The 25,933-nt window shown below is 49.7% G+C and overlaps 5 protein-coding genes across 5 annotated transcripts; 4 read left to right on the top strand and 1 right to left on the bottom strand.

Annotated features, from left to right (window-relative positions):
* Positions 1 to 59: 59 nt before the first annotated feature.
* Positions 60 to 6,408, bottom strand: MIND_00538100 (Lysophospholipase NTE1; the record flags this gene model as incomplete). The annotated part of the gene is made up of 30 exons (XM_037362164.1): positions 60 to 107; positions 166 to 289; positions 343 to 364; positions 416 to 439; positions 499 to 541; positions 592 to 647; positions 984 to 1,137; positions 1,192 to 1,267; positions 1,328 to 1,458; positions 1,512 to 1,568; positions 1,618 to 1,631; positions 1,678 to 1,752; positions 1,802 to 1,826; positions 1,875 to 1,994; positions 2,043 to 2,246; positions 2,295 to 2,537; positions 2,582 to 2,779; positions 2,831 to 2,922; positions 2,974 to 3,248; positions 3,303 to 3,323; positions 3,379 to 3,616; positions 3,663 to 3,713; positions 3,758 to 3,916; positions 3,964 to 4,137; positions 4,188 to 5,660; positions 5,703 to 5,769; positions 5,817 to 5,884; positions 5,931 to 6,084; positions 6,137 to 6,234; positions 6,282 to 6,408. The coding sequence occupies 30 exons, from the start codon at positions 6,406 to 6,408 to the stop codon at positions 60 to 62; spliced, it is 4,611 nt and encodes a 1,536-aa protein (XP_037222456.1).
* A 56-nt stretch (positions 6,409 to 6,464) lies between these two features.
* MIND_00538200 (uncharacterized protein) lies at positions 6,465 to 7,150 on the top strand (the record flags this gene model as incomplete). The annotated part of the gene is made up of 5 exons (XM_037362165.1): positions 6,465 to 6,504; positions 6,549 to 6,608; positions 6,657 to 6,879; positions 6,923 to 7,016; positions 7,067 to 7,150. Exons 1-5 carry the CDS (start codon positions 6,489 to 6,491, stop codon positions 7,148 to 7,150), a joined length of 477 nt encoding a protein of 158 aa, XP_037222457.1. The 5' UTR covers positions 6,465 to 6,488.
* A 3,729-nt stretch (positions 7,151 to 10,879) lies between these two features.
* Positions 10,880 to 12,918, top strand: MIND_00538300 (RING finger domain protein; the record flags this gene model as incomplete). The annotated part of the gene is made up of 4 exons (XM_037362166.1): positions 10,880 to 11,060; positions 11,109 to 11,202; positions 11,237 to 11,387; positions 11,437 to 12,918. The coding sequence occupies 4 exons, from the start codon at positions 10,880 to 10,882 to the stop codon at positions 12,916 to 12,918; spliced, it is 1,908 nt and encodes a 635-aa protein (XP_037222458.1).
* A 229-nt stretch (positions 12,919 to 13,147) lies between these two features.
* MIND_00538400 (Protein argonaute-2) lies at positions 13,148 to 17,034 on the top strand (the record flags this gene model as incomplete). Its single annotated transcript, XM_037362167.1, has 24 exons — positions 13,148 to 13,271; positions 13,332 to 13,454; positions 13,567 to 13,730; positions 13,776 to 13,864; positions 13,913 to 14,474; positions 14,518 to 14,673; positions 14,717 to 14,851; positions 14,900 to 14,925; positions 14,973 to 15,100; positions 15,146 to 15,219; positions 15,267 to 15,376; positions 15,421 to 15,436; positions 15,492 to 15,571; positions 15,621 to 15,734; positions 15,787 to 15,922; positions 15,971 to 16,061; positions 16,109 to 16,150; positions 16,201 to 16,218; positions 16,266 to 16,335; positions 16,386 to 16,551; positions 16,600 to 16,613; positions 16,663 to 16,751; positions 16,803 to 16,981; positions 17,032 to 17,034. 24 exons carry the CDS (start codon positions 13,148 to 13,150, stop codon positions 17,032 to 17,034), a joined length of 2,709 nt encoding a protein of 902 aa, XP_037222459.1.
* A 1,278-nt stretch (positions 17,035 to 18,312) lies between these two features.
* On the top strand, positions 18,313 to 19,048 carry MIND_00538500 (uncharacterized protein; the record flags this gene model as incomplete). Its single annotated transcript, XM_037362168.1, has 4 exons — positions 18,313 to 18,550; positions 18,598 to 18,826; positions 18,881 to 18,931; positions 18,982 to 19,048. 4 exons carry the CDS (start codon positions 18,313 to 18,315, stop codon positions 19,046 to 19,048), a joined length of 585 nt encoding a protein of 194 aa, XP_037222460.1.
* Between the last annotated feature and the right edge of the window lie 6,885 nt (positions 19,049 to 25,933).

A 25,933-nucleotide genomic window follows, 5' to 3' on the forward strand; every position in this document is an offset into this window, starting at 1 on the left:
TCAAAGCTACAATATGTTTCCCATATCCGTCTAGTGCGACAAACACTCGACATCTGTCCTCAGTCGTCGTCCTTCTTCGGTGGTGGGCCAGTCGGCTGGAGCATTTTCTGCGTTGGGCAGGCCTTAGCAACCAAAAAAAAAACTAAGCGAAAGAACCACACTCACTTCCGTCATCTCAAACTTGACCCGCCCCAACGACTCTCCGTCCGCAATGGCAAGAAAAGACGTCAACGTCGAGTGCCCGACGATGGACGAGAGCGTGTCTCTATGCTGGTGGGTCACCCAGTCGCTTTCACCACGGGTCAACGCACTGACACCCTCCAACAATGTTGCAACACGTACTACTTGGACAAGTCCGCATGCCCTGCAAGCTTCGTTTCAAAGTGGTCCAGATACTACGAGGGAAGCAACTCACCCGTTCCTGTGTACCTGGCATGCACTTTGGCACAAATCGCAATTCAGACTCGGGAGGAAGGGAGTGAAACAACAACAACTCACGATGCTCAAGCTGTGTATTTGCCGTATATCGAAGCTCGGAGGACTGTAAAGTGGGCCTCAGTGGCTTGGGGACGCTCAGACAACCGCAGTTACCATCGACGCAATTGGCGGTTTGTCCCAAAAAGGCAACGAGTGGCTGTGCTTACAGTCTGTCAAGAACTGTCAAATTCGATGTCAACTCCACCATCTCTCGATAACCCTCCTCGAGACGTGTTGCTCCCGCGGGATTGACACCGAGAAAGACGGGCCAGGCGGACATCTAAAGGTTGATTTGTCTAGTAGTCAGTACATTTAGCCGTCCTCCCGTTGAATGAACTGTGCTTTTTTCAAACCCTAGCCTCAAGATTGAAAGGACCGGTTAAAGAAGAGTCGCTAGCTAACCATCCAACGCGCTGAATTAGGTTCGGTACTCGGAATCTACTGATACAAACTACACGATAGGATATACTATGCTACTTAGGATTATATTGAATTCCTCCTCGCACCCCGCCCTTTCCTAAGCTCCGGTCCCTTTTGTCTCCCATCGATCAGTGCTGAAGGGAGCTGGCCTTCCTCATCCAATTTCTCGAGGATCGTCAATGCCGCTTCGTACCCCTTCTTCTGGATCTCTTCGAAGCGGCTAAACTGCAGTGTCCCATACTGAGAAAGAGAAAGTCAGTCCAATTTGCCGATGCTAGTGCAGTTGGGATTAACTTCTTGGACAGGCATCGCAATATACATGCACCCCCGGGCCACTTTTGCGTCTTCAAGTTTCTTTACGCTCGACACGCTGTGGAAGCAATCAATCAATCAAAGACATCATTTCCAAGAGATGGGGGACTGTACTTACTATGCGAGACGGCCTTGAATTTCAGTAATTGGGGGTACCAATCGAGCATTCGAAAATGGATTCCAACGATTGATAAGAAGCCACCAGCCCGAAACAGAGTCGCCAAAGTTTCTGGGGGTATTGTCGTCCACCTGAAGACAACATCAGGATTCAAATTATCAAGATCGTCTAAAAAGCCACTGACAGCACCGACATCGCAAGCGAACACGGAGCTTGCCCCCATCGAAAACATTGTCGAGACCTGATCAGCGTGGTTAGTGCAGTCGATGCCGAATCTAATGTCAACAAACAGGTAAATTATCCACTAAAAAGCATTAGAACCACCGTATTAAACCAATAAAAGGTCTTACCGTATCCACCGTCAACGAGCATTTCACCCTCATGGCACAGTGGAGGTAGCAGGCCGACCAAAGTCATTGATGCACCTTCGTTGTCGTTAAGTATAGTCCTTGATAGGACCGAGATGACACTTACGAATGAATCGCCAGGCATAACCATTCTTCATTGCGATCAGCAAACAGCAAAGACTGCAAGGTCAACAGTTCACCTCATGGATGTCCATCCGAGATGTGAGGATATTGGTCGTGTTGCAAAAGAAAGGCAGCCACATGTCTTCAATGTGTAGATCGTAGAATGCTTTATATATTCCTCGGTTGAATTCGTGTCCCTTCGGTTTACTGTCAGTGAACAGGCCACAAAAACTTTCGCGACCCACCGTTGTGTAAGCAACAATCGGGTAAGTCACGTCGGAGAGGATTCGCCAGATATTGCCCATGCGACTGCTAAACTGCTTCGCTCGACCGGAGGAGGATAGAATATCGCCTTCGCGAGCATAAAGTCCGCCGATCAACGCGCCAATACTGGTACCGCCGATGTGGTCAATAGGAATTCCGTACTCCTCGAGTGCCCGGATAAGACCCTGATTATTTCGGTGAGCCTAAAGCCATAAAAACGCGAATATACGAACAAGATGCGAAATACCCCGTGCCCCACCTCCACCGAGGACGAGTCCGATTGATCGCCCACATATCCTCCGAGCAAGTCGAGCAAAATCATTCATATGTGGCAGTCGCTGTGGTCGCGGATCGTTCCCAGTTTTCCTAAGTTTCTGAATCTCGCTCTGAACCTTGTCTTTGAGATTTTTCAGAGTGGTGACAGCGTCTGGGTCTTTTGGCGGCGCAGGAGTTTTGGAAATCGGTAAGACAAGACCCTGTCAAGTGTTATTAGATGAAATGGAAGATTTGTATCTCGTACAGGAAGCTCCAAGTGGAGGTGTTGATGAACCCATGGACGCAGTTTCAACCACTCACGAGTGGATCCTGGCACCACAGTACGGTCAGGATGCAAAAGTACCAATTCCTTTCGCGCAGTCGTCTTCATAGATAGCAGCAATCGCTCATACTCCCCAATGGACGGGTCGTCGCCCATTCCAACGACCATAACACAGTCAGCCTAAACGACTGGGCAGTGAGCTTTCGGAATGACGAGAGAGACAAGACGAACCTGACGAATGCATGTTTGTGTCCATGCACTGTTGACTGGCGAGTCTGCAACGTACAACACAGTTCGAAACTTCTGTTCTTGGTCAGCGAGCCCTATAGTGCATGTTAGTTTTCAAACGTGAACAGTAGTCGTGTATGACCCACAGCCAGCAGCCTTGAGTTTCCCCATACGAGTGAAAGCATGTCGTCCAAGATGTGATGACATTGATGCTTGATTGAGATAAGATGTTGTCGCACCAATGCCCTCTAATGCTGTTTGCAGTTTTCGGGCAAAGGCATCAATTGGAACCAGGCGTGACACAGGTATGATTGCGACGGTCTTGAGATTATTGTTATCTGACGCATTCCGCGATTGTGCTGTTGCTGATGAAGCAGAGTCAACCTCGTCTCGAACCCGCGACGCGATCATGCGCAGAAGTCTATCGTATGAGGGGAAAACATGAGCATACGCAAAAGCGAGGAAGATTGCCTACTGTGCGGTCGTCTGCGGGTTTCTGAAAAGGTCTGTTGAGTTTCTTGTTGTAAAAACGATGATATGATCAAACAGACCTGGCGCTGATGGCATTGAACAACGTCTGAGGCATACGAATCAACTCTGTGTCGCGGATAGCATGGACAGTATTTCGCCTTGTCGAGCTCGTGATAACATCCAGCTCGCCAACTGTGTCCCCTTGTCCATACTCACCAGCAATAGTGACATCACCGGCATCAGATTCAGTGATGGCGCGTAGTCGCCCGTTGATGACGATATAAAAGCTGTCACTAACGTCGCCTGGTCTCCATAAAACTGACAATCGATGAAGGAGGCATATCAACCGCTAAAATGCACATACCCTGACCCGCGTTTACCTGCATCCAATCGAGAGCAGCGTCTATTTGGAGCACTGCAAGCCGTCAGTGAAAGTATAAGATCAGCGGGAGGAATTACACAAAGGCGATAGCAGTGAAATCAGGCGTTTAGCCAATGTAAGAAGAACGATAGGACGCTTCTCCAGTAACCTTTCGAGCGCGTGCGATGGCAAAAAACCGACATACACATCGGTCTTGGCTTTAATGTCGACATAGGATGCCGTATTACAAGTCGCCGCTGCACAAATCATTAACGGAGTCTGACATAACAAAAGGAAATGGTACCCAGATAACCTGCGATTCCACCAGGTTTAACGGTAAACAAGAGTTTCTGCTTGCTGGATTGCTTCTTGGTTCCAGGAGTCCTCCACGGTTCCGCGTCTGCCAACGACGGTGAAGCATCTTGCGAAGATTTGCGGACATTAGTTTCGGTGACGGGCAGCAAAATGTCCAGGAAACCTATCATAATCAGTCGAGAATAAGATTGAGACCGCGTGAAAAAGACGCACCCTCGATGACATAGAACAGTCCAGTGTTGATCTCTCCTGCTTTGGCGAGCGTGGAGCCAGCTGCGAAGTACAATATTTCGACTTCGTTGTCGAGACCACTCATATATCCGTCGCCAGAAGCGATGGTCGACGAACCCGTTATGGAGGAGGAATCGTCACCAATGTCAAGCAATGAAAGCGAGCCAAAGGAAGAGGTAAAGACCTCAGATCCCGAGGACCGTCGGCCACTCGCGTCAAAAGGCAAAAAAGCAGGAGAAGCTTCGACACTTTCAGTGCTGCTTATCGGTGGCTGTAACAACCCTATGGATTTCGCAATGCACGACATGACTTCGTCCCTCAAATCAAAGTCCTCAACAGATGCACTAGACGAACGCCGCGTGTGTATGGCTTCCGACAGAACAGGTACTGGTTGACGAGATATACGAGGCGTGTTGAGGATACTGAAGGTCCGTTTGAAAGCGGGATAAGTGTCGTTGAGTTGGGTAGCAGATGTCATCAGGTCTCCGGCCTGAACCGTACGAAGCGACGCTAAATTGCGGAAAGGACCAGACTGGGAAGATGTTGGCCGCCTCGTGAGTGGACTGTCCGCTAGCCTAACTTTGGAGCTGTTGTTACTAGGATTGACGCTGGCCAGAGTGTCTCCAGAGCTCGAAGAAAGGGAAGAAGGAAGTGGCATAGGCGAACTAACAAGGGAACTGTTACTCAAGCCGAAATAGTCGGAATCGCTTTCTGAGGGTTTTGCTCCATCAAAACGATGTCTGAGTTGTTCAAGGCCGCCTCCTTCGTAAAATGATGCCGGGAGAGGATGACATGCGATATCGTTCATAGCCAGCTCCGTCCGCAGGATTTCAGATGTTAAACCAAGATATTTATGGGCGGCATTGAAAGTTACTCTGGCGAATCGAGTGACAATGACCTGAACGATATGACCTGCCGCTTTGGGGAATTTCTTGGTGAGCCGACGAAAGGCTTCCGCAGGAATCACAGCCAAAGTGGTGTCCTCCGTTGCTCGGGCCACAGCCCCACGATGAACATTTGCAGATCTTTGCGAAGGAAGTGGTAGAGCTGGGCCGGTAGACTGATATGCCGTTTCGGATTCACCATCCATTGAGAGCGGAGACATGGAACCAGCTCGATGAGGTTGAACCGGTGTGAATTCAGGGTGAACTGTTGAAGTGGTAGATGATGTTGATGACCGTCTCGTCCGACTTTTCAACTCCAAATGAGACACATCCGAGTTATTTCGATTCCGAGGAGGCATGAAAATTCCCGGATCTTCTCGTTCGCTGTCGTCTTGCCAGCTCATTTTAACGTCCTCGGTGAACAGAGACAAGATGGTGAACAGACTTGACAACGTCCCTCCGCTGCCAACCTCATTCAAGAGTTGATAGCCATTCATGTCTTCGTCTTCCCAACTGCCAATATTATCCTCCGTATCCCTCCCAGTGTGAGCAAACACCTGGACCATGCCATCTATGACACAGTAGAAACTCTTGTCTTGATCTAAAGACATACTGTCTCCCGCGATCAGTCTCCGCGTTTGAAGGTGGCGAGCAAGTTCATGGAACACAGGCTTTTCGAGCTAGGAGCAGTCAAGCGAGGAACAAACTCAATAGAATAAGGACGCACAAAACCAAAAACACGGACAGCTTGAAGAAAATCATCGAGATAGTTGTGGAAGTTTGGAGGAGTGTCAGCTGTGTTTTTATGAGGTGATGCTGGTCGAAACGCCTTTTCACTCACAAGTATTGACGTCGGGATGCAGTTCATTTGCGTCAGGTTTGACAAGTGGGGGTTCTTTCAACTGGGTATAGTCGTTCAAGTAGCGGAATCGTATCCAGTAGTTGAGAGCAACAGCCGAGATGAGGAAGAGCGCGGCAAATGACCAGAAATTCAGCTGTTGGGAAATTGAGTTTTGCGTTTTGTCAAGTGAGGAAAGACAAGCGCACGGTGAGGGTCATGGAATACGAGAGTATGGCATATATGTAGCGAGGGATAGTTATAGTTGCAAATGCGATGAGGCTTTTGGCCCACGAGAGAGCCCATACTGCGATGGATTAGATCCGGTTTTTCGAAAAAAGAGTCTCAACTCACAAATAACCCAGAAGCAAGCAGATACGAGAGAGACCAGGGGATGAGAGGACGCAGCAGCGCTGCCAGGGTCGACACCCAAATTCTCAGCGTTCACCGCCATGGAAGAACGCGACAGAGAAGACGTCATAGTTGCCGAACGGTCACGGGAATGTGACGTCAAAGTCACGGTGACGAGTGAACCCAACACCGAACCCGAACTGTTGTGAAATGGCATCTACATCGGGTATGGTTACGAGTCATATTATCAGCTCATAACAGCGAACTCAGTCCCGCGTAAACGCACCATCGAATCTAGTATTGAAGCCCCTCCCGCAAAAGTTGCTAAAAGTACGTTTAGCAATCGTAGTACCTGACCACGCGTTTTATAAAGTCAAGTGCATCCATTTTTCTCCAAGACCTCTGCGACGAGCACTCTTCGGTGGTTGAAGCCACTGGGCTCTTCGAATACCTGCCTTCACGGCGTTAACATGGAACCTTTGAGTGTAGCCAAGGTAGCAGCCCTCGACCTCGATGGCACTCTCATCGCCGGCCCAAACAACCGCTGGCGCTGGTGGAACAAATCTGTCCCCACTAAGCTTTCGGAAATTGTCAAGGACGGGTGGGTCGTTCGTTTGATTCGTTCCTTCGTTCAATTGGTTAAGGTATGCACTGGTCATCATCACCAACCAGGCTGGGCTTAAGAAGCCTGAACAAGTGGCCGGATGGAAACGAAAACTTGCTTCAATAGCTGCCGCTGCAAGTTTCCCCTTCCAACTTTTGAAAAAGTTTATGCTCATGGTTGTTAGCTTCCTGAAGTTCCCTTTCGAGTGTTTGCTGCTGTTGCTAAAGATGAGTATCGGAAGCCTATGAAGGCATTTATCGCTGTTTAATCAAATGTTGGGATCAAAGTTGGAAGTCGGAAGTCTGAACTTTTGTGTGACATGCAGGGCAGGTGTAGTTGGTACTCAGAAGTTGAAGGCCATACAAATAGAAGTCTAACTATGATTCATTTTTGTGCTTATATCCAGTTTTGACCATATTTGGACTGATGTCTGGAATTTTGATTATTTTAATTATGTTGGCCGGTGTTATTTGACTCTGAGCTGTATAAGTATCAGTTTAATCAAATGGTTCACATTATACTTGCACCTTAAAAGCCTACTTAACATTGAATGAAGATCACTAAGACCATTTTCAGCAAGAAAATAGTCTTCTCAGCTGTAAAAAAATTCCAACAGTCAATATTTAATGCAAAATATGACTTTTGTTAATTTATAGTCCTGTACTATTTTGTTCAATTTGGCCAGATCACTGGTTTTGATAAACTCAAAAATTGCCAAAAATCCGAGAAATCAAGCAAAAAATATTATCAGTGTTTCCAAAAATTTATCTTAACTGTGACATGTCAAATTGATCAAATAGTACACTATTGCCAAATGAGAAGCTATTAGAGTCTAAGACAAAATAAAAATAAAAATATTATAGAATCCTGTGTCAGAGGAACCTCCCTTTCGGCCCCCCAGACATGATTCCAATTCCAATTCCAGTCCGATTCTGATTCCAGTCCAACCCCCCACTGAATCCCACACCATCATGAATCCGTCACCACCCTCCTGATGGTCACCCTGGGACCTAGCCTGCGACACTGCCCAAGCCTTCTGTGCCCAACAGCGGCAGCTACGGATAAGCAGTATATAGTCAGCTACCTAGCAGGCAGACCCTTATGTCAGGGGAACCCCTGCTTCGGCCTCCTTTGGACCGTCCGAGCGCATCTGAGGCACATCCAACCGGCGCCCCCTCGGATGCTCCGACCCACCCTGACCATCATCTACGGCCTCCTTCGCCCGCACAATCACCGATCCGTCAAGACCCTCCCAACGATCACCTTGGGACAGAGCCTGCAATGCCGCCTCAGGCCTTCTGCGCTCTACGTTGGCAGTTACGGACGGCCAGTATATAGTTGGCGCCCTAGCAGGCGGACCCTTAGAGTTTCTTCTCTTTGGATCCTCCCCTGCTAGGCTTTTGTCGGAGTCTCCAGGGTTGCCCTTACACCTTAGAGTTTCTTCTCTTTGGATCCTCTCCTGCTAGGACCCTGATTTCGGGCCTCTGGGTTTGCCCTTACACAAATCAGTGCTGCAGATCCGCAAGCCTGTGATATTGTAATTACCAAATAAGGTAATTTTGACATCACGTGCTCCACAATTAGGGCCTTTGATTTATCCGAAATCTAGGCCATTGATTTGGATCCTGATCTCTGCTAAAAAAAGTCCAGCTTTGGGTGGCCACTTTGTGCAGCACAAAACCCCGATATGAGTATTAACAGTAGCATATACTCCATAGCCTGTGTCAGGGGAACCCCCGCTTCAGCCTCCTTCGGACCGTCCGAGCACATCTGAGGCACATCCGACCGGCGCCCCTCGGACGCTCTGACCTACCCCAACCCTTGTCCTCGGCCTTCTTCGCCCCCACACGATCACCGATCCATCAAGACCCTCCCAACGATCACCTTGGGACAGAGCCTGCGACGCCGCTCAGGCCTTCTGCGCTCTACGTCGGCAGCTACAGACAATGAGTATATAGTTGGCGCCCTAGCAGGCGGACCCTTAGAGTTTCTTCTCTTTGGATCCTCCCCTGCTAGGTCGGTCCCTCCGTGTATTTCCATAGCTCTTATTCATGCTTTGGATCCTCCCCTGCTAGGCTTTCGTCAGAGTCTCCAGGGTTGCCCTTACAAACAAAAATAAAAATAAAAATAACAATAACAATAAAAAATCATGGAATCCTACTTACAGGCACTTGTGACTTAGGTTCAGAGGCTTAATATTTATAATTTTATAGAAAATTCTCAAGACTCTTATACCTGTATATAAGCTATCACAAGATTTAATAAGGAAAGAGGATATTTATCAAGCAACCAGGGCTAGAGCTTATCCTTACTTAATATGACTCAGATTCACGCCAAAAACATATTAGATAATCAGTAGACACATGATCAGTAGTCACATGGTATGTAACAGTAGACGTGACTAAGTCATGTAGCAGCATCTTAACTCTTTACTCCTCTCTCGTCATTCTGTCTCTTCTTGTGGCCCTGTCCCAACTGCCTAAGTATATACAACTACTCCCTCCCCACCATAGGCTACAGGTCATTAGTCAGATGAGGCACTGGCCGGCCTTACAGTACAGTACGGTGTACGGTGCAGTCCGAGATATGGTGGGTAGATCGGTCACATATCACAGCCTTGGGAATGCTAAGCATGCATTTTCGGCCGGATTGACTGTTTCCAGGTGGACACCAGCTACCAATTGCAAATCCATGGCACAGGGAGCTGGAACAGCGGCCCGGTGATCCCATCACCACATCAACCAGCACTTACGGATAAAATACGGACCATATAGTCAAATGTCGGAGCTCCACAGCATGGAGCTTTTGTTCATCCATACATCTGTATGCCATATGGCTATGGATATGGTGCCGAGCCCTATATAGATCCAGAATTTGTAAAGTGTTGTTTGAATGTCTGTGTAAGGATAATCCTGTAGGCCTGAGATCAATATGCTAGCATAGAGGAATCTAAAGAAGTGAATAATAGTTAGGGCAACCCTGGAGGCCTGACATCAAGGTCCTAGCAGGGGAGGATCCAAAGAAAAGGAACTTCAAAGGTTATCAGAGTAGTGGAGAATAGTATTACAGTTCATTGACTTACTGATAATTCAAGTATAATTGATTCTATCTTATGTTTATTTTATTTTATTTTCTCTCTCTATTTTCTTCTGTCAAGGCCTAAATATGTCACAAATGTCAAATTATTTATTGTTTAAATCAGTTTTTGATCAAATGGCCATTTTATAGGTGGCCTATAAGTCAGTACCTACATATCTTTACAATAGCTAATTTATCAAGTTCAGAGTTCAGAGTTCAGAGTTCAGACTTTCCTCATATGGTCACGTGACTGGATTCACACGTCAGAAGTTCACACTTTGGTCCAACTACCGACTTGCCACTTCAGACTTGCCTCCAACTTCTGACTTCGGAGTTTGATGTTACATAAATGATGTGACTTTGACCTTTTGCATTAATTAAACAGCGAAAATACACCTCATAGAAGCCCGATATCGGAATGTGGAATGAACTGGAGAGGATATTTGCTGAAGACGGAGTAAAGATCGGTAAGATTCTCCTTATCATGGCCCACTTCTTATGAGCGACAGACAAATCCGACTCTTTTTTTGTTGGAGATGCTGCGGGCAGAGAGCGAGATTTTGCTGCGACGGACAAGGAATGGGCAGACAAAGTTGGCATCCCATTCTTCACTCCCGAGGTAAGGATTGTTTGCTAAACGACTTCTCTATCTTACTCCAAGCCAGGAGTATTTCCTCAAGAAACCGGTTGTCCACAGTTGACCGCGTTAACCCATGTCCTCCCGTATACCATCTTGAATATAGTATTACCATGCAAAGTAGTTGTAATTTCTAGCTCTCCGGGCCAAGTGTCGCGAACGTGCGGGACCGTGGAGCCGAAGCCGAGTCACAGTCACTCGCTTGGTCGGCTTCCCACTGGCAGGGAACGTCCTCCAAACGACTCACCTTGTCTCATCTCCCCATTAATCTACCAACCTCCAATGTCTACTCCAAGGACTCCCACAGCGACACCACTGACTCCTCGACGGGCCTCGAAGATGGCTTCTAATCAGAATTTGAACCATCTTCTCAACTTTACGCTGCCGCCCCGCCAGTCCCAACCACAAAGCCTACCTCGGAGAAGCAGGAAAACTGCAAACCACGGAATATGGAACAGGGAACGTGAGTAGCAGCCTTAACACATTATTCGGCTGGACGAAATGAAAACAGGTTTCGTCAACCAATATCGCTTCATAATGAACCCGAATGGCGACTATACCGTTCACTTCGCGGACCCTGACATGCAAGATACCTTCTCTTTCGTGTTATGGGATCCGCGATAACGCCTGTCATCGTAGATTCTTCCAATGGCAAGACATCTTGCAGGTCATAATTCCTCGTTCGTCCGCCCTGGCATCGGCTTCAACGGGAGAGAACAAGGAGGGTCAAACAACATGTCCGATTTGTCTCTCTCCACCTACGGCTCCCCGAATGACTAAATGTGGTCATGTACTGCCTTTATCGTCGTCTATCTTGAGCCAACTTGACAATCTTCCAGGTGTTTTGCTTCCCATGCATACTACATTACCTCAATATATCAGAAAGCAAGTGGGCTCAATGTCCTATTTGCCTCGACACGGTCAACGAGAAGCAGCTCAAGGCGGTGAAATGGTATGAAGGTCCTCCTCACTCTGAAGACGAGGCGGAAGAGCCCGTTGCTGGCTCATCTTCCTCTGTCTTTGGGCTAGAGACGCTGATGGAGGCCTCCCCCCGTCCTGGATCGACTATGCGGCTGCGTTTAATGCAGCGTCCGCAAATTACAACCCTTGCACTTCCTCGGTCAACAACTTGGCCATCCGATCTTTTGCCCCCACACCAAGCCCCCTTCCACTTCCTCCCTGACGTCTTCGAATACGCTCGATTCATGCTTGCAACACCAGCTTACCTTGTCGCTCATTTGACTGGGGACCTCGATGAATTGGCATCCGAGCGGCGGATACTTTCTGGGATGACTGATGACCTTGGTGTGGTCTTTGTCGATGCTGCCGAGACGAAGGTCAGACAACAGCTGGCGAAAGCTGCAGCTCTAGACTCTCCAGTGCTGCAAGCAGCAATCGATAAAGCATTGAGAGGCCAACATGAGGTAGAGACAAGAATGGCGAGGCGTAAACAAGAGGCGATCGTTACTGAGGATGTTCCTCAAGAACTTATATCAGCTCGACTCGACTCTCCTGCTCTTACGAACACCAATCGCAACAGGAAGCGCAACGTCAACCCTCCACCACCCTCTACCTCAACCTATTATTATTACCAAGCCAGCTCTGGCCTCCCAATCTTCCTTCACCCACTCGATATCAAGATACTGTTGTCTCACTTCAACAACTATCCTGCCTTTCCTGACACAATTACCATACGGGTCGATGCCTCAGCGGAAGGCACTGTCAACGATGACTTGCGAAAGCGCTGCAAATACCTCGCAAATATGCCCGAAGGCGCCGATGTCGTTTTTGTGGAAGCCGATCTTTCTGATGTCGTTGGCCATGCTGGATTGAAGAACTTCGAGGGTCCCTTGAAGATGCGAGCATCCAGGAGAAAGGACAAAGAGCGTAAAGATGAGAGGGCCAGAATCCGCGCTGAAGAGCGGGAAAAAGAGCGAGATCGTCAAGTTGCTTCCAGTATACCTACCTCGACGTGGAGGTTTGCGAGTGATATCGGTTCACCCTTACCGAACGAGGTCGTATCACCACCAGCTGAAGCTGAGGCTCAACCACCAGTTGCACAGGGTGCTTGGGGTGCTCGTAGTTTCGCAGCCGCAGCTAACTCAACACCGACAACCTCCAATCCTCGCAATACCGCTGTGACGTCATCCCGCGAACGAGAGCGAGAAGAAGACGAGTGGGATATGGACGCTGCTTGGCATGAATTAGAGACCCGGATTAGCACAGGGAATGGAGGGGGTGGGGGTGGGGGTGGCAAGAAGAGAAACAACCGAATGGTTGTACTGGGTGGCGGGGGACCTGGTGGACGAAGGAGGCGGTAAACTGACAATCTTTTAAGCATAATAAGGCAATCCTTCGCAATTTGTGTAGCACCACGTTAACAATATCATTGTACCATCTCTTAGCTTGAAAATATTTAAAGCTCCTGCACTGTTGAGCTATGGAGGAGTCATAGGCATCACCTGATCGCGCCTAACTTTGGCGTCTACTCTAGTCTTTGACTCCGAACCACAACCACAGCAGAACACGCGTTAACAACGTTTCACACAAATGCCTCCAAGAAAACAACCAGCAGGTGCCTGGGGCAATCGTCCTCCCCAGGCTCAAGCCCCTCGAGCTCCAGCGCCCGCAGCACCCGCAGCACAGGCGCCAGCGTCTACTTTCCGGCCGCCCCGTTCGTGTCTCTTTCCAATCATTTAGCAACAATCCACTGAGTTGAAATACCCCCCCGCAGCTGGCCACATTCAGACGGTCGGCGCGAAACGTCCTGGCCATGGCACGAAAGGCCGACGCTTTTTAATCAATGTCAATTCTTTCACGATCGACTTCCCCGACGGATTTATCTTCCACTACGATGGTGCGTGACCACTATCCTCTCTCTCAATCTGCTGCTTGTCGCTGAATCATGCATAGTTGGTACGTATAGACAACTGGAGCTGGAACATTGGATAATGACGCCGCTCCCACAGTCATCTCAAGCGATAAGCCCCTGCCCTTGGGCCTCAACATGGACATCATTAGTGCGCTCCAGCAAGCTGAACCGAAGATCTTTGAGAATAACCCGGCCTCGTTCGATGGACGCAAGAATATGTATACCGCTGCAGAATTGCAGCTTGATGGTGATGGACGAGAGGTAGTGACTTTCTCTTGCTTTCTACATCCTCTCAATGCATTCCAGTTTGATGTGTACCTCCCCAACACAGCTGTAATCTCCCAACCCAAGGTGTACAAGGTCCGCATTGCCCTTGTTGCTAAGATCAACAATGAGTGTGTGCTATTCCTGTCTTCATGACATCAATAATGACACTTTGCTAGAATTCTTCATCGCTTTGTCAAGGGGAAACAATCAGAGGACAGCACCGTCAGCACTGGGCTCCAGGCACTCAACATTGTCAGCCGCATGGATCCATCCTCTAAGTACCGTTCAAAAGGGCGCTTTTTTTACACCCTTGACAACTCTCTCGATCTTCGTAATGGCCTTATTGCAGTGCGAGGCTACTTCCAGTCGATCCGACCAGGGCAAGGCCAGATGCTTCTCAATATCGACATCTCAACTGGTGTCATGTATAAGGCTGGTCCCTTGATCAACCTTTGCCTCTTATTCCTCAGAGAAAGATCACCCCAATCTCTGACTTCAGCTCTTAATGAGCGCCAACGCCTCCAACTCAGCCGCTTCCTCGTTGGGGTCCGTGTAAAGACCAAGGATGCTGGCAACCCTAACAATGAGCGAACCCGTGTTATTCGCCGGCTGCATAATCAGGGAGCAAATGAGGTGACATTTCTTATGCGGGAGGGAGGCCTGCGGAAGACAGTTGCCCAATATTTTGAAGAGACTGCCCATCGTCGTCTTCAGTTCCCTTCAGTCCTTTGTGTTGAGGTATGCTTTACAACTACTTCAATAATATACTGACTGCTCTTAGATTGGCCAAGGGGCTCTAATTCCACTAGAGCTTTGTGAGGTTGTGCCAGGCCAGTTGATCCGTAAAGAGATACCAGATGATAAGAAGAAGGACCTTGTTCGCTTTGCTTCTGTTGCACCTCAGCAGCGACTTCAAGATATCCAGAAGGGCTTAGAGGTATTTTCTCTATTATTACAAGCATAATACTCAATTGAACTAGGTTCTTGCTCATGGACAGTCTAAATATGTGATTAAGTTTGGTGTTACTGTTAACCCTCGGATCATGCAGCTAGAAGCTCGTCTTCTTGATGCTCCTCGACTTATTTATGGTCAAGGGAGTAAGCAACCTGTTGTTGTAAGTTCTTTCTAAATTTGGGAATAATAAGACTCATTATTCTGATAGCAACCAAGCAATGGAATGTGGAATATGTATAGTAATTTCTTCTATTATATATCTATTTATTGACCAAATCTAGGGCGGACAAGAAGTTTTATGAGCCTGTTACAATTGCAAACTGGTCCTTGATTATTCTTGATCCGGGTTTACCTGCCAATAAGAAAAATGAGATTGCAGCTGGCTTTATTTCTGGTTGCCGGACTACAGGTAAGTTGTCCTATTCTATTCTTTCACACCTGATAATAATCTTAGGGATCACATTTATTCGTGAACAACCTGCTACTATCCAGCAGTTTAGTGCACAAGGTACTCAGGGCTTTAACGATGTTTGTTTATTTTTATGTCATTTTTTGAGTTACTAACATATTTGCAGAGGCTAACAGCAGCTGGAAGAGAAGCATATCAAGTGACCAAAAATGCTCCAACTCTGTTTCTTGTTGTACTTCCAGATGGAGGTAATGATATCTATACTGCTGTAAAACAGTATGTTGTTGTTACTTTACTTTACTTATCTGATCATTATCCAGCTGGGGAGATATTGTAGTATGTTTTCTTTCATTCTTTTTTCAATTACTAATATTTTCTAATACTTGTATAGAAGGGTGTTGCTACACAATGTGTCAAATCCCGTAACTGTGTTGGGGCCAATATGCAATTCTGGGCAAATGTTGCATTGAAGTAAGTTGAGTTAGTGACAAGAACTTATCATTCTGAATTTTTTTCTTAGAGTTAATGGGAAATTGGGTGGAATCAATGTCATTCTTGATCCAAATCAGAATGCCTTGCTAGCAGATTCCCGTTTCTCTACTGTGGTTCTTGGTGCAGATGTCATGCATCCTGGGTAAGTTATACTTGCTGATAACTTCTTGTCTGTAATCTTACCTTCTCTACAGAGCAGGAACAACAGGCCGGCCATCCTATGCTGCTGTTGTTGGCAGTAAAGATCTGCATGCAGCAGGTTATGTGGCAATCCATGGTGTACAGCAATCCCGTCAAGAGCTTATTACTGAGTTGCGGTCTATGACCAAGGTATGTGGTGTATACTTTTTTTTTAGCCTAAATCTCATTACAATCAAGTATGTCTTGGAGAAGCATATCAATTATCGCAAGAATACAGAAAAGGCTTCTGAGGCAGATGCAAAACCTAAGCGACTTATGTTCTTCCGAGGTCAGTATTTCCTTTGAAAACTGTCATTTACCTCTAATATTGTGTAGATGGAGTTTCTGAGGGTCAATTCCAACAAGTTCTTGACTTTGGTAAGCATATTTCTATCGCATCCCGAATAGCTAAAATAATATGAACCCAGAGCTCCCATCCATCAAGGGTCATTCATTTTCCTTAACGAAGTAAACCATACTCATGGCAATGTAGATGCATGCAGGGACCTCGGCATATCTCCCGCAATCACACTTGTTGTCGTCGGGAAGAGACACCACAACCGGTAGGACAAATCAGTCATGTATTCCTTCCACACAAATAACATTTATCGAGGTTTTTCCCTCAAAACAATAAGGATGCAGACAAAAGTGGCAACTGCCGTGCGGGGACTGTTCTCGACCGTGGAATTGGCCATCCGACCATGTTTGACTTTTACCTGCAGAGCCATGGGGGCTTGCTTGGTACGAGTCGCCCTGCACATTATTCTGTGCTATATGATGTGAGTGTTTGATTCCGTCTCTGTGCAGCGTAATCATGCTATCTACAGGATAACAATTTGAAGTCGGCTGAGTTGCTTTTGCTCGTATCACGAAAATTGACCTTGCTTCAGTGCCGACGCAATGCAATCTTTCTGCTATGCGCTCTGTCACGTTTACGCTGGCTCGACCCGCTCAGTCTCGATTCCCCCACCGGTTTATTGTCTGTCAACTTTCCCTGTTGCGTCGTTGTCCAATCATCTTGTTTCTCTAGACGCCGACAAAGTTTGCGCCCGAGCCAAGATCCATTTCGATCCCTCGAGGCAGGATACCAACTTCTCGGAAACTGCATCTACGGCTACTGGGACGACGGCAGCAACGGAGACTCTCGATGCTTTCAAACGCGACTTCATGCCGGTGCACAATCTTCAATCCGAACGAGCTTATTTCTCGGTAAGTCGTGCAATCCACTCTCTCCTGGCCGCCACTGAACCCGACCATAGTAATTGGAAGATGCTCGTAGCTAGAAACTTTTACATTCGTTAGTCATTACTGTCGTTACGTGTCGTCAATTCGATTGTGTTTATGTCTATGCAACCGCCACCTCAAACTTGAGCCCCTCTATCCGATAGACCTGCATTCGCTTTTCGAACTTGCGACTGAACTTGCGCGAGCTGGTATATTTGACGTCTGCCAACCGCGCAACCAGCGGCGGGGCCATTGCATGCCTCTCTTCTTCCGTCCACCACCTTGTTTCCACCATCTCCTGCAGCTCGCTTTCATCGAAATCGCATCTTAACGATGCCAGCCAGAGGACTTCGAGTTTCGGCACCAGCGGGGTGGCGTCGAAGGGCGTATAGCGTAAGGAAGCAAGAACACCGCTGTCAATGCAGTTCGAGCAGTTGTATATTTCTAGGTGGGAGAGGTTGGGGGTGTGTTGGAGCGCGGATTGGAGGTCCTCTGGAGTAAGCGCACAATGGTCGATGTGGAGACGTGATATGAGAGGAGAACGAAGCTGGAAAGCCGTGAATGGGGTAGGCGACCAGGTTATTACGCCTGAATGGTACTCTCCGTACAGTTTTAGAGACATGAGCTTGGGGAGAGATAGTGACTGGAAGAAAGGCGTAAAATGGGCCGAAGAAGACGTGTTGGCAATGCTGATCTCGAGGGTGCGTAAGAGTGGTATGACAACTGGTTGTGGCTCGGTTTCTGGTTCAGGAAGAGAAGCCCAGCCAGAAGTCTGGAGCGTCGCTGAAATCAGACCAGTGCATCGGAGGATGATGTCCAGACAAACTTGAGGCGAATCGTGAGCAAGCGCAAGGTTTGTAAGCTGCATCCATGGTAGCGGGAAGACAGATACTTGCCAGAGAGTCGCCCTTCGTAGTCGTGTAGCCGTCACCAATATATCCTGGCTGAAAGAAACCTCCTCCTTGCCGGAGCGCTGCCTCGACCTTCGTGGGGTTGACGAGTGGTACCCATATCTCTGGTGTATCGACGACGCGTATATCTTTAAATTTTTGGCGTCACACATCTTCCCTCTCACGGCGATCATCTCCAGGAATCCTCACATCCGCAAACCTCGCATCTCACTGGCCTAAACGCGTGCCGCGACCAACCGCGCTCCATGCCCACTCGCCTGTCAACCGGCCCACTGCCTGGCTACTCCACTCCAAACCTGCGCCGGCCCGCGCCAGAACGTCCCCCCAAAATCTTGCAGCTCCGCCAATCTGCCAAGGCAACTCACATCGACATACTGACTACTACGGGCCGGGGACGTAGTACGCATGAAAAAGAGATGGGATGGGCATGAGTTTCGCGACATGTTTTTGGGGAGCCAACCAACCCCGCACCGGGCCAACGCGGCTACGAAATCTCCCGGCACGTCAAATCCGGCTTCTGGCTACATACTGACTACTACTGGGGTGGTGCCGGCGCCTCCGAAACGTGGCTTTGCTCGGGCCGGACCCGTTGTTTGGGCCGCGAGCATGTTCTTTTGTTGGCTGGGGAGAAACCGGGGTCAAGGTGCGTAGATTTGGCCGAGTTAACAGGCAAACTCACCTTTGGATCAGCTCCAAACGACCCAAATTATGGGATTGCGATGGCCGGAATCAGCGGAAGCACGCGCGAAGCTGGGGTGGTCGCCAAACCCGTCCCTTCAGAGCCGTTCGCGGGGGCAGAAGTCGATGGGGAACTTGCTACACTCGCCAGGTCAGGTTCTTTGCGTCCACTGCAACGAATCCGTAGGTTTTCGCAGCGCAAACGCGAATCGGGCAAGTGCTGCGCCAACCCAAACAACTCGTGAGTGCTTTCCCAATTTGTTTGAACCTCAGGCCGACTCACCTGAATCTCAAGGTTGCGATGGCGGTTCGCAAACGGCGCGGCCGAAAAAAGGCACGTTTGTAGGTACTTGGGTAACCGCATGTTTCTGCGTTGGTAAAATTGACGTTGTTAAGTTTCAGAATGGAGACTTACTGCGAGAGCAACTACAACTTTGACTTACTCATTAATTTGTGTCAGTGAAGCTATTGACGACGGTTCAAGTAAAGAACTTACTGGCCTTTGGTTTCGCTTGGGGGCCTTATTCACTTGAGCAAGCTAAACATGTACAACTCCGGACGGCGCTGGTCGGTTAGCATTGCGCTGGTCGGACTCGCAGGAGGCGATGGACAGCGCGATAGACAGCTAAACTGACCGGGTAAGCTTTCAAGTTATCTCTGTCTGTTGTAATCAATCCACTTACTTGAATGTAGATTTCGTCTTTTGAAAGCCAGCGAACGCAAAATTGGTCATTCGATAACGCGCTAAAACAACTGGGTAAGCTCTTCTCCCATTTGTTCAAGCAAACCGACTCACGAGTTTGCGGCAACTCAAGCAACTTGGGCAAGTCTGTATTCGCAGACTTACCCTGCATGTTTCTGCAGGGCCGCTCCTTGACAGACCGCAAACAAAACCTCGCCAACAATGGGCTTGTATTTGCGTTCGCGCTTGCTGCAAAGGTGAGCGCGTGCGAATTTGTGATACTTACTGTTTTGTTTCAAAGGCTTCGATGGCGTTGCGAGCTCGTTCGTGCTCGTCTGGTTGAGCAGGAACAGTGAGACCAAACGGCGAAAGCAAGTTCACTTACTCACCGATTGGTTTCAGAGGCCTTCGAGAGCGACAAACAAGGCCTCAAAGTCAATGAATTGCAACTTTATAATGTCGGATCTGAGTTGGTAAGTGGATATGATGTTGCAAACAGAACTGACCAACGGCCAGGTCAACAACTCCGGAATGTGGAAATTGCGCCCCAGTGTGAATCTAGCAAACGCGCCGCAACCGACCTGGATGTGGTAAGCCAGACTCAGATGAAGTAAAGAACAACAAACTTATTTGCAAACAGTGTTGCTTGCTTCCGGGCCCAACGTGGAAATGAACGAGGTCAGCGCGGGCAACTCTGGCGAGCCCAGAGTACTCGCGCTCGACCTGACGACAAGGTAAGCTAGCTTGAATCAAAGTCAACGACAACTTACTTCACTAACTAGAATGGAATGGAGGGCATGGACCGGACGACGAGTCTGATAGAATACATATCAGTACACACTGTATTAGCTAGAAGGAATGAAATATTTGCGCACCTTTTTTTTCGCGTGCCATCACATAGCTCGTGACTCGCATCTCTTGATCTTCTCCTCCATCTCGATCGTCTGCGACGGCTTCTTCGACCACCGCAGCCTTCCACAAGCGGCATGTCCGCCTCGAACGTTGGGTAATGGTGGGAACACGGGAAACAGTGGGGAGATAGGAGAGAAACGGCGGCAGGCCGTATCCAACGGGTGAGTCCGGCCCAGCATTAAGCTATGCTTAGCGTTCAACGGCGACCTCGTTAGGCTGGCCGCTTCAGCCCAAACGGCAACCTTAGCCCAACCCCCAATCTATCCCGGCGGCTATCCGGCTTTCCTTCTGGCAACTCGCGACCGACTACTGACTCCAGGCTGGCACGGCGTTCTATCCGCATCTTGGGACTGTATCGGCCAGCTCGGCTGTCTCCAAAACTGGGCAAGCCGCGCCAACAACCACTCCCTCAAACATTATGCCGGCGGCTCGCCCATGGCAACTACTGGCTACGAATTGCGGCCCGCCCGCTTGCTTCAAAAACTGAGCGGGCGGCGACTGGGTCGGCCCGGCCACCAACCCGCTCTTGCTCAATCTCTCCCGCCTTGACCTCGGTATCGTATCAACTCCGCCAGCTTGCTGTCAGTGGTCGCTCTCCCTCGTTTGGGCGGCACACCGAGCAGATCCATATTCGCTTTCACAACGTGGGCACTGAAAGGTCAGCGAGCGGCTTTGACGTTGTAGCGAACGAAACTCACCAACTATAGTCTCAATTCCCTGCTCAACGCCGTAGGCAGCAGCAACGACTGCGACCTCGTTGTTGAAGGCAGCGCGGACCATCCTTCAAACCAGGTCAGTTGCCGCGTTCAAAGCGAACTCACCAGACATAGGCTTGAACTGAACAAACTCGCGTCAGTCATCTCCGTCAACATCGTAGACAGTGAACTTACTGTATTAACAGTCGCGCGCCAAACCATGCCCCCATGCCCAAACCGAGCTGGGTCAAGGGCAACGGGGTAGGGAGTCCGGAACGCGGGGGTTGCCTAAGACAACCTGTAAAAACGGTCAGTAGTCGTGATCAACGTCGCAGGCGGCTAAGCTTACCAAAAAACTCAGCGCTTCAACACCAAGCTAACCTGAGCCCAAGCGCAAGGCAACGCGTGAGGCTGTTGAGACCAGGCCGTGAACGGAACTGCGAAGTAAGTCAAACTGGGTAATCTTGAAATAGGTCAGTTGCCGATATAAAGGCAGATACAGCACTCACAGCTCGCTCCTCGTTCCAACCCAGACCAGCTCACGAGTCGACTATGCCCAAATCGAAGTCGGCGACGTTGTTGTCCAAAACCAAGGCCAGAAGTGGAAGCTGCCAAGTAAGTCAAACTGGGTCGCTCGTTGAATTAGGACATGTACTTACCTTTGCACAGACTGAGACAATTCTAAGCCCGAGGATGAAGGCGAAGATGTCGATGGCGGGGAGTCGGAACGGTGGGCGGGGGAAAACGCCAGCTGTGAAGGAAGTCAAACTATACTTGCCTCCTGTCAAGAACAAGGGCGCGACGAGCGCAAGCGCAACCCGTTGTGCTGGTCACTGTTGGACGCGGAACTTGGACATGGCGAGCGGGCGGGGCGGGAGAGTGCGAGTCGGATAGTGTACAGGCTGTGGTATAAGAGAACATTAATGAGAAACTCGATGTTGGGCAAGCTGAGTGCAGGTTGAGTGGGAGAAGGGAGAAAGAGACGATGGGAGTCTGGGAGGACAAACCCAGGTTTATATACTTGCTATAACGGCATGTTGGGCCGAATCCGAGCTGATGCGCTGCAGAAATGAGCGGAGTTGACTTTCGCTTAAGATAGCCGTCAGTCTGAGATTTCAATATTGAAGCCTGATGCCGCCGGGAACAAAATCGAATGGCTGCAACTGCACTTGGGCAGTATTTCTAGTGTGTAGAACCCTTAACATGGCTCACATTCCCTCAGAAGGTGTCTAGATACACAGAATGGTAAAAGCGAATCTTGGGCAACAGAGCTTCATCGCGGGCTTCCGAGCCCCGATGAAACACTTCCCACGTTGGGACACGTCGGCTACAGGACGCTAATGCGGAGATCTGGCCAGCTCCGCCACCCTGGGATGTCGGGAAGCGAAATGTTGCATTTGCGGATATCTATCCTATGGTACGTTAGCGGGCGCCGCGCGGACGGAAAGGAGCATGGGAGGCGTTGCAAATGATGTGTCACATGTCACAGAAGAAATTTCAGGCCTATCGGCGGCTGCGATGCTCTACTGTTAAATGATCAGTAAAATCGCTCTCATCTTGAATCTCATCGATTGGAGTATGGATAGAGCTGCGATGAAGCTCTGGATAAGGTCTAGAGGCGTTGAACATTATTTCCCACGCTCTCATTGACCCGATCACCACTGTTTGGGACACCAATTCCAGAATCTGCAGAGCATTTCCATATCGGTCAGGATGGATGTTCAGCTGAATCAGCAGCGCGGCGCAGCGTGTGGACCAGGTAAGGCGAGGATGATGACCAGAAAAGATGAGGAGGCAGTTCATCTGATCGATTTCGGACATCATCATCCAAAAGGACAAAACTACTCTAGGCACAAAAAGGTTGAACCGGCAAAATATGCAAAGCCAACAAGACATAAACGTAACCACTCAGACCAAGAAGCGTTTGAAATGCTCGCCGCTCAGCTTCACATGTGCTCACCTTAAGCGAGGCTAAGCCTTGGCAGGGCTGTCCCCGCCCGTCTTCAACGGCATTCACTCTCCATTCCCCGCCCGTCCGCCGCTCGCCTAACTCTTCCCCGACGCTCGCCCAAATAAATCATCCGTCAGCCTTCATCCCCGAAACCCGGCGGAGTCGGACGCCGTCGCCGTAAGCCTGATGCATCACTGTCGTGTCGGCATATCACACGCCGTGACTCTTTTGCTCTTAACCGTCAACAACCCAAGACACTCTCCCTCGCAAATGCTGGCACCAAGTGGCTCCCCGACGTGTCGCCCTCAGGTCTGTCCCCACTTTCTCCTTGTTTCTTGTGGGCTAACTAACTTGAAGCAAGCGTCGGCGTCGCCTTCGGTGCGCTAGTGAATGAAGCCGCCAGCGTGGTCTTGACCTCCAGGTATGTGTCATCTTGTTGCTCGATTCTGTGCGCTGACCAGTGATTCTCAGGTTTTTGTCCCGTCGCGTTTCACCAGCCTTCCCAGAGTCCCTTAGACGCGTCCACAAAAGGTCTGTTTTTCACTTTCCTTGTGTTTCTCGTGCGCTGACCAACTCAGTCTACAGCGTCGTTTTTACTGCCTTGGTGCCTGCCGCTCGCGCCACTTGCTTCCGAACGAGTGCAGTGCTGGTAGCCAGCGGACTTGATGCAGCTATGAACAAGCAGGTCAGTGGTTCCTTCCTGCGCCGTGGTTCTGTACTGACTTGTGGCGTGTAGATTTTGGCGACACCGCCATTAGCGCTGCGACACTGCAGTCACGCGACCATCAACAAGCAGGACTATCTTTTTACCACTCGTCTACGCGGGCAAACCGTGTGCTTCACCCTTCTCAACACTAGCACAGACGCGTCATGCGTTGTCTCGAACATGCAACGTGAGTTAATTCTACTCATATTTGGCCCATGGTTGAAGGAGACTTTCAGAACTTTGGAGCCGCTTACCCAAGTCATTGCACCTGCGGCACACGATAGCGCGTCTATACTTTGTGTGTTTCCTTGTTCTTCTCGCTGACTTACAGCTTATTTCTGCTCATAGAGGCCGCATTCTCACGCAAACGGTGGATTTTCTTTGGTGTGAATTTGTCATTACGTAAGCGATTTCCTGTTGTCATTTTGACTCAAAAATAACTCACTTTTGCCAGACTTTTTTGCCGCCGGAGGCGATGCGAAACCGCCTGGACTTAAGCTTGCGGCTGCTGCCGTTTGCAGCAAGGTATGTATGATTCCAAAAAATCCCCATTCTCGATTGACTGATCAGGCCCAGACGTTGTATCCGGGCTGATGCGGTGTCCCGGGCGTCGGATGCCGGTATGCCGGCCGTGATCCGATCACTGATACGCATCATCCGATGATTTCAGCGCGCAATTCTGCCCTCAAAATTCGCGTCAAATCGGCTCATTTTTTGCGGGGTTTTGCCGCCGGAGGCCCACATACAGGTTGGGCCAGCAAAGTTGACGTTGGCAGCCATTTGCTGCCCTCAACCCGTATGTGTGTGCTTTGTTTTCCCACTTCTTGACTAACTGTGTCTCCAGGTGACACCGTCTCACGTTGTAGGACTCTCGTTTTTCAACGATCAACTTCAACTTCTGCTGCGTTGGAAGCACTGGTAGTGACTGCAGTCCTGCCTCGCGGTCGACTTGCAGTAGCGCCGGAGGCGCTGCCGCCGTCCCCCCGTATGTCGTATGCTGCTTCGCTCTCCCATTTCTTCGGGTGCTTGCGACACGCTTGCAGCAATGCTGCAGGCGTTAATCCTCCCACATTCAACTTCTATTCGCGAATGACCTTGCTTTCCGCCAGTGGGTCTCAAAAACGCCACCAACGTTCCACGCAACCTAGGCCACGCCCCACCGAAGCCCGCATCACGCCGCGACGTCGACCAGCCACTTCTCATGCGCGGGTGACTTGAGCCAGCGACCTGGCTCTCATGCTCGTGCCGCATGCCATGGCTCCACAAGCCGGGAGATCACGAGCAGGCTCTCGCCATTTGGCCGTCTCGGCGCTGCGATCTAAACCCACTCGGCACGACCAGTGTCCTCCGGCAAAACCCAATAGGGCCGCCTTCCACGCCAACCTTGCCCGCTGTGTTCTCTGCCACACCCACCGCGGCCCCGCTTTTACGCTGGCAATAATAGCCGCGCGCCATCTCCCGCTGGCTTGCGCTGTCAGCTTCATTTAATGGTGAGCCTACGACACTCTGCTTTTATTCTATCTAGCTTACTTTGTTGCAATCCGCGACAGCGAGGCTAACTTGTGGCCAACACTGGTGCCTCGACATGTTCTACGCCTCGTTGCTGGCCTTCTCTCCCCTTTCCACCTCGCCCTCCCAACGAGCTGCGCTCCCGCACTACCCATCACACGCCTCTCTTTTTACATCACATGTCGGGCCCGACGGTCTTCCTTGCTGGTCACCCGCCAACGACAAGACAACCCACTCTTGCGGCCTTGACTTGTCATCCCATCAACAACGCAATGGGCTGCCGACGCTGGATTTTGCGGCGGGTTGCGAGTAACAACGTGTTGGCCCTCACACTTTGCGAGTAGCGGTACTCGTCGCCAGCGGCGTTTGCTATGGACCTCATGTCAGCAACAACAACACCCGATTTTTGGAGCTGCCCGGTGACGTTGCCGGTTTAACGCTGCCAAGATGGCAAGTCTACAATGATTAGCTTGAATTCTAGCTCACTTTTTCTCAGTCTTGCGTTGTTGCAATCCAAGAGAGAGCGAGTTTTGAAACGACCTTTTCGGGCTGCTTTGCCGTCGGTCGCCTTTTCGACATCGCAGCCGCGTCTGCCCACTCCCATCTTCCTGCGCATTCGGTTTCGACTCTCTCCGAGTGCCATCAAAAGGTGTTCTCAGCGAATTCTTGGCGGATTTTCTTGGTTTTTGTTGGAGGTGGTAGGGGGAGATGGTGGGATGGTGGGTATGTCGAGCCGATGGGAAGCCGGTGAGAGGGGGGAGGGGACACGCGGTGATCGGGGAGGTGCACGCGCGGCGAGGGGACGCGACGCGACGGGTACTAAAATCATGTATGTAAATAGCGTAATACACGAAAAAAAAGTATATAACTACGAGCCCTCGCGCGAGCCTTAG

Source organism: Mycena indigotica (genome assembly GCF_014461135.1).
Source record: "Mycena indigotica strain 171206Taipei chromosome Unknown Mind.scaff0004, whole genome shotgun sequence".
Taxonomy (NCBI): Eukaryota; Fungi; Basidiomycota; class Agaricomycetes; order Agaricales; family Mycenaceae; genus Mycena; species Mycena indigotica.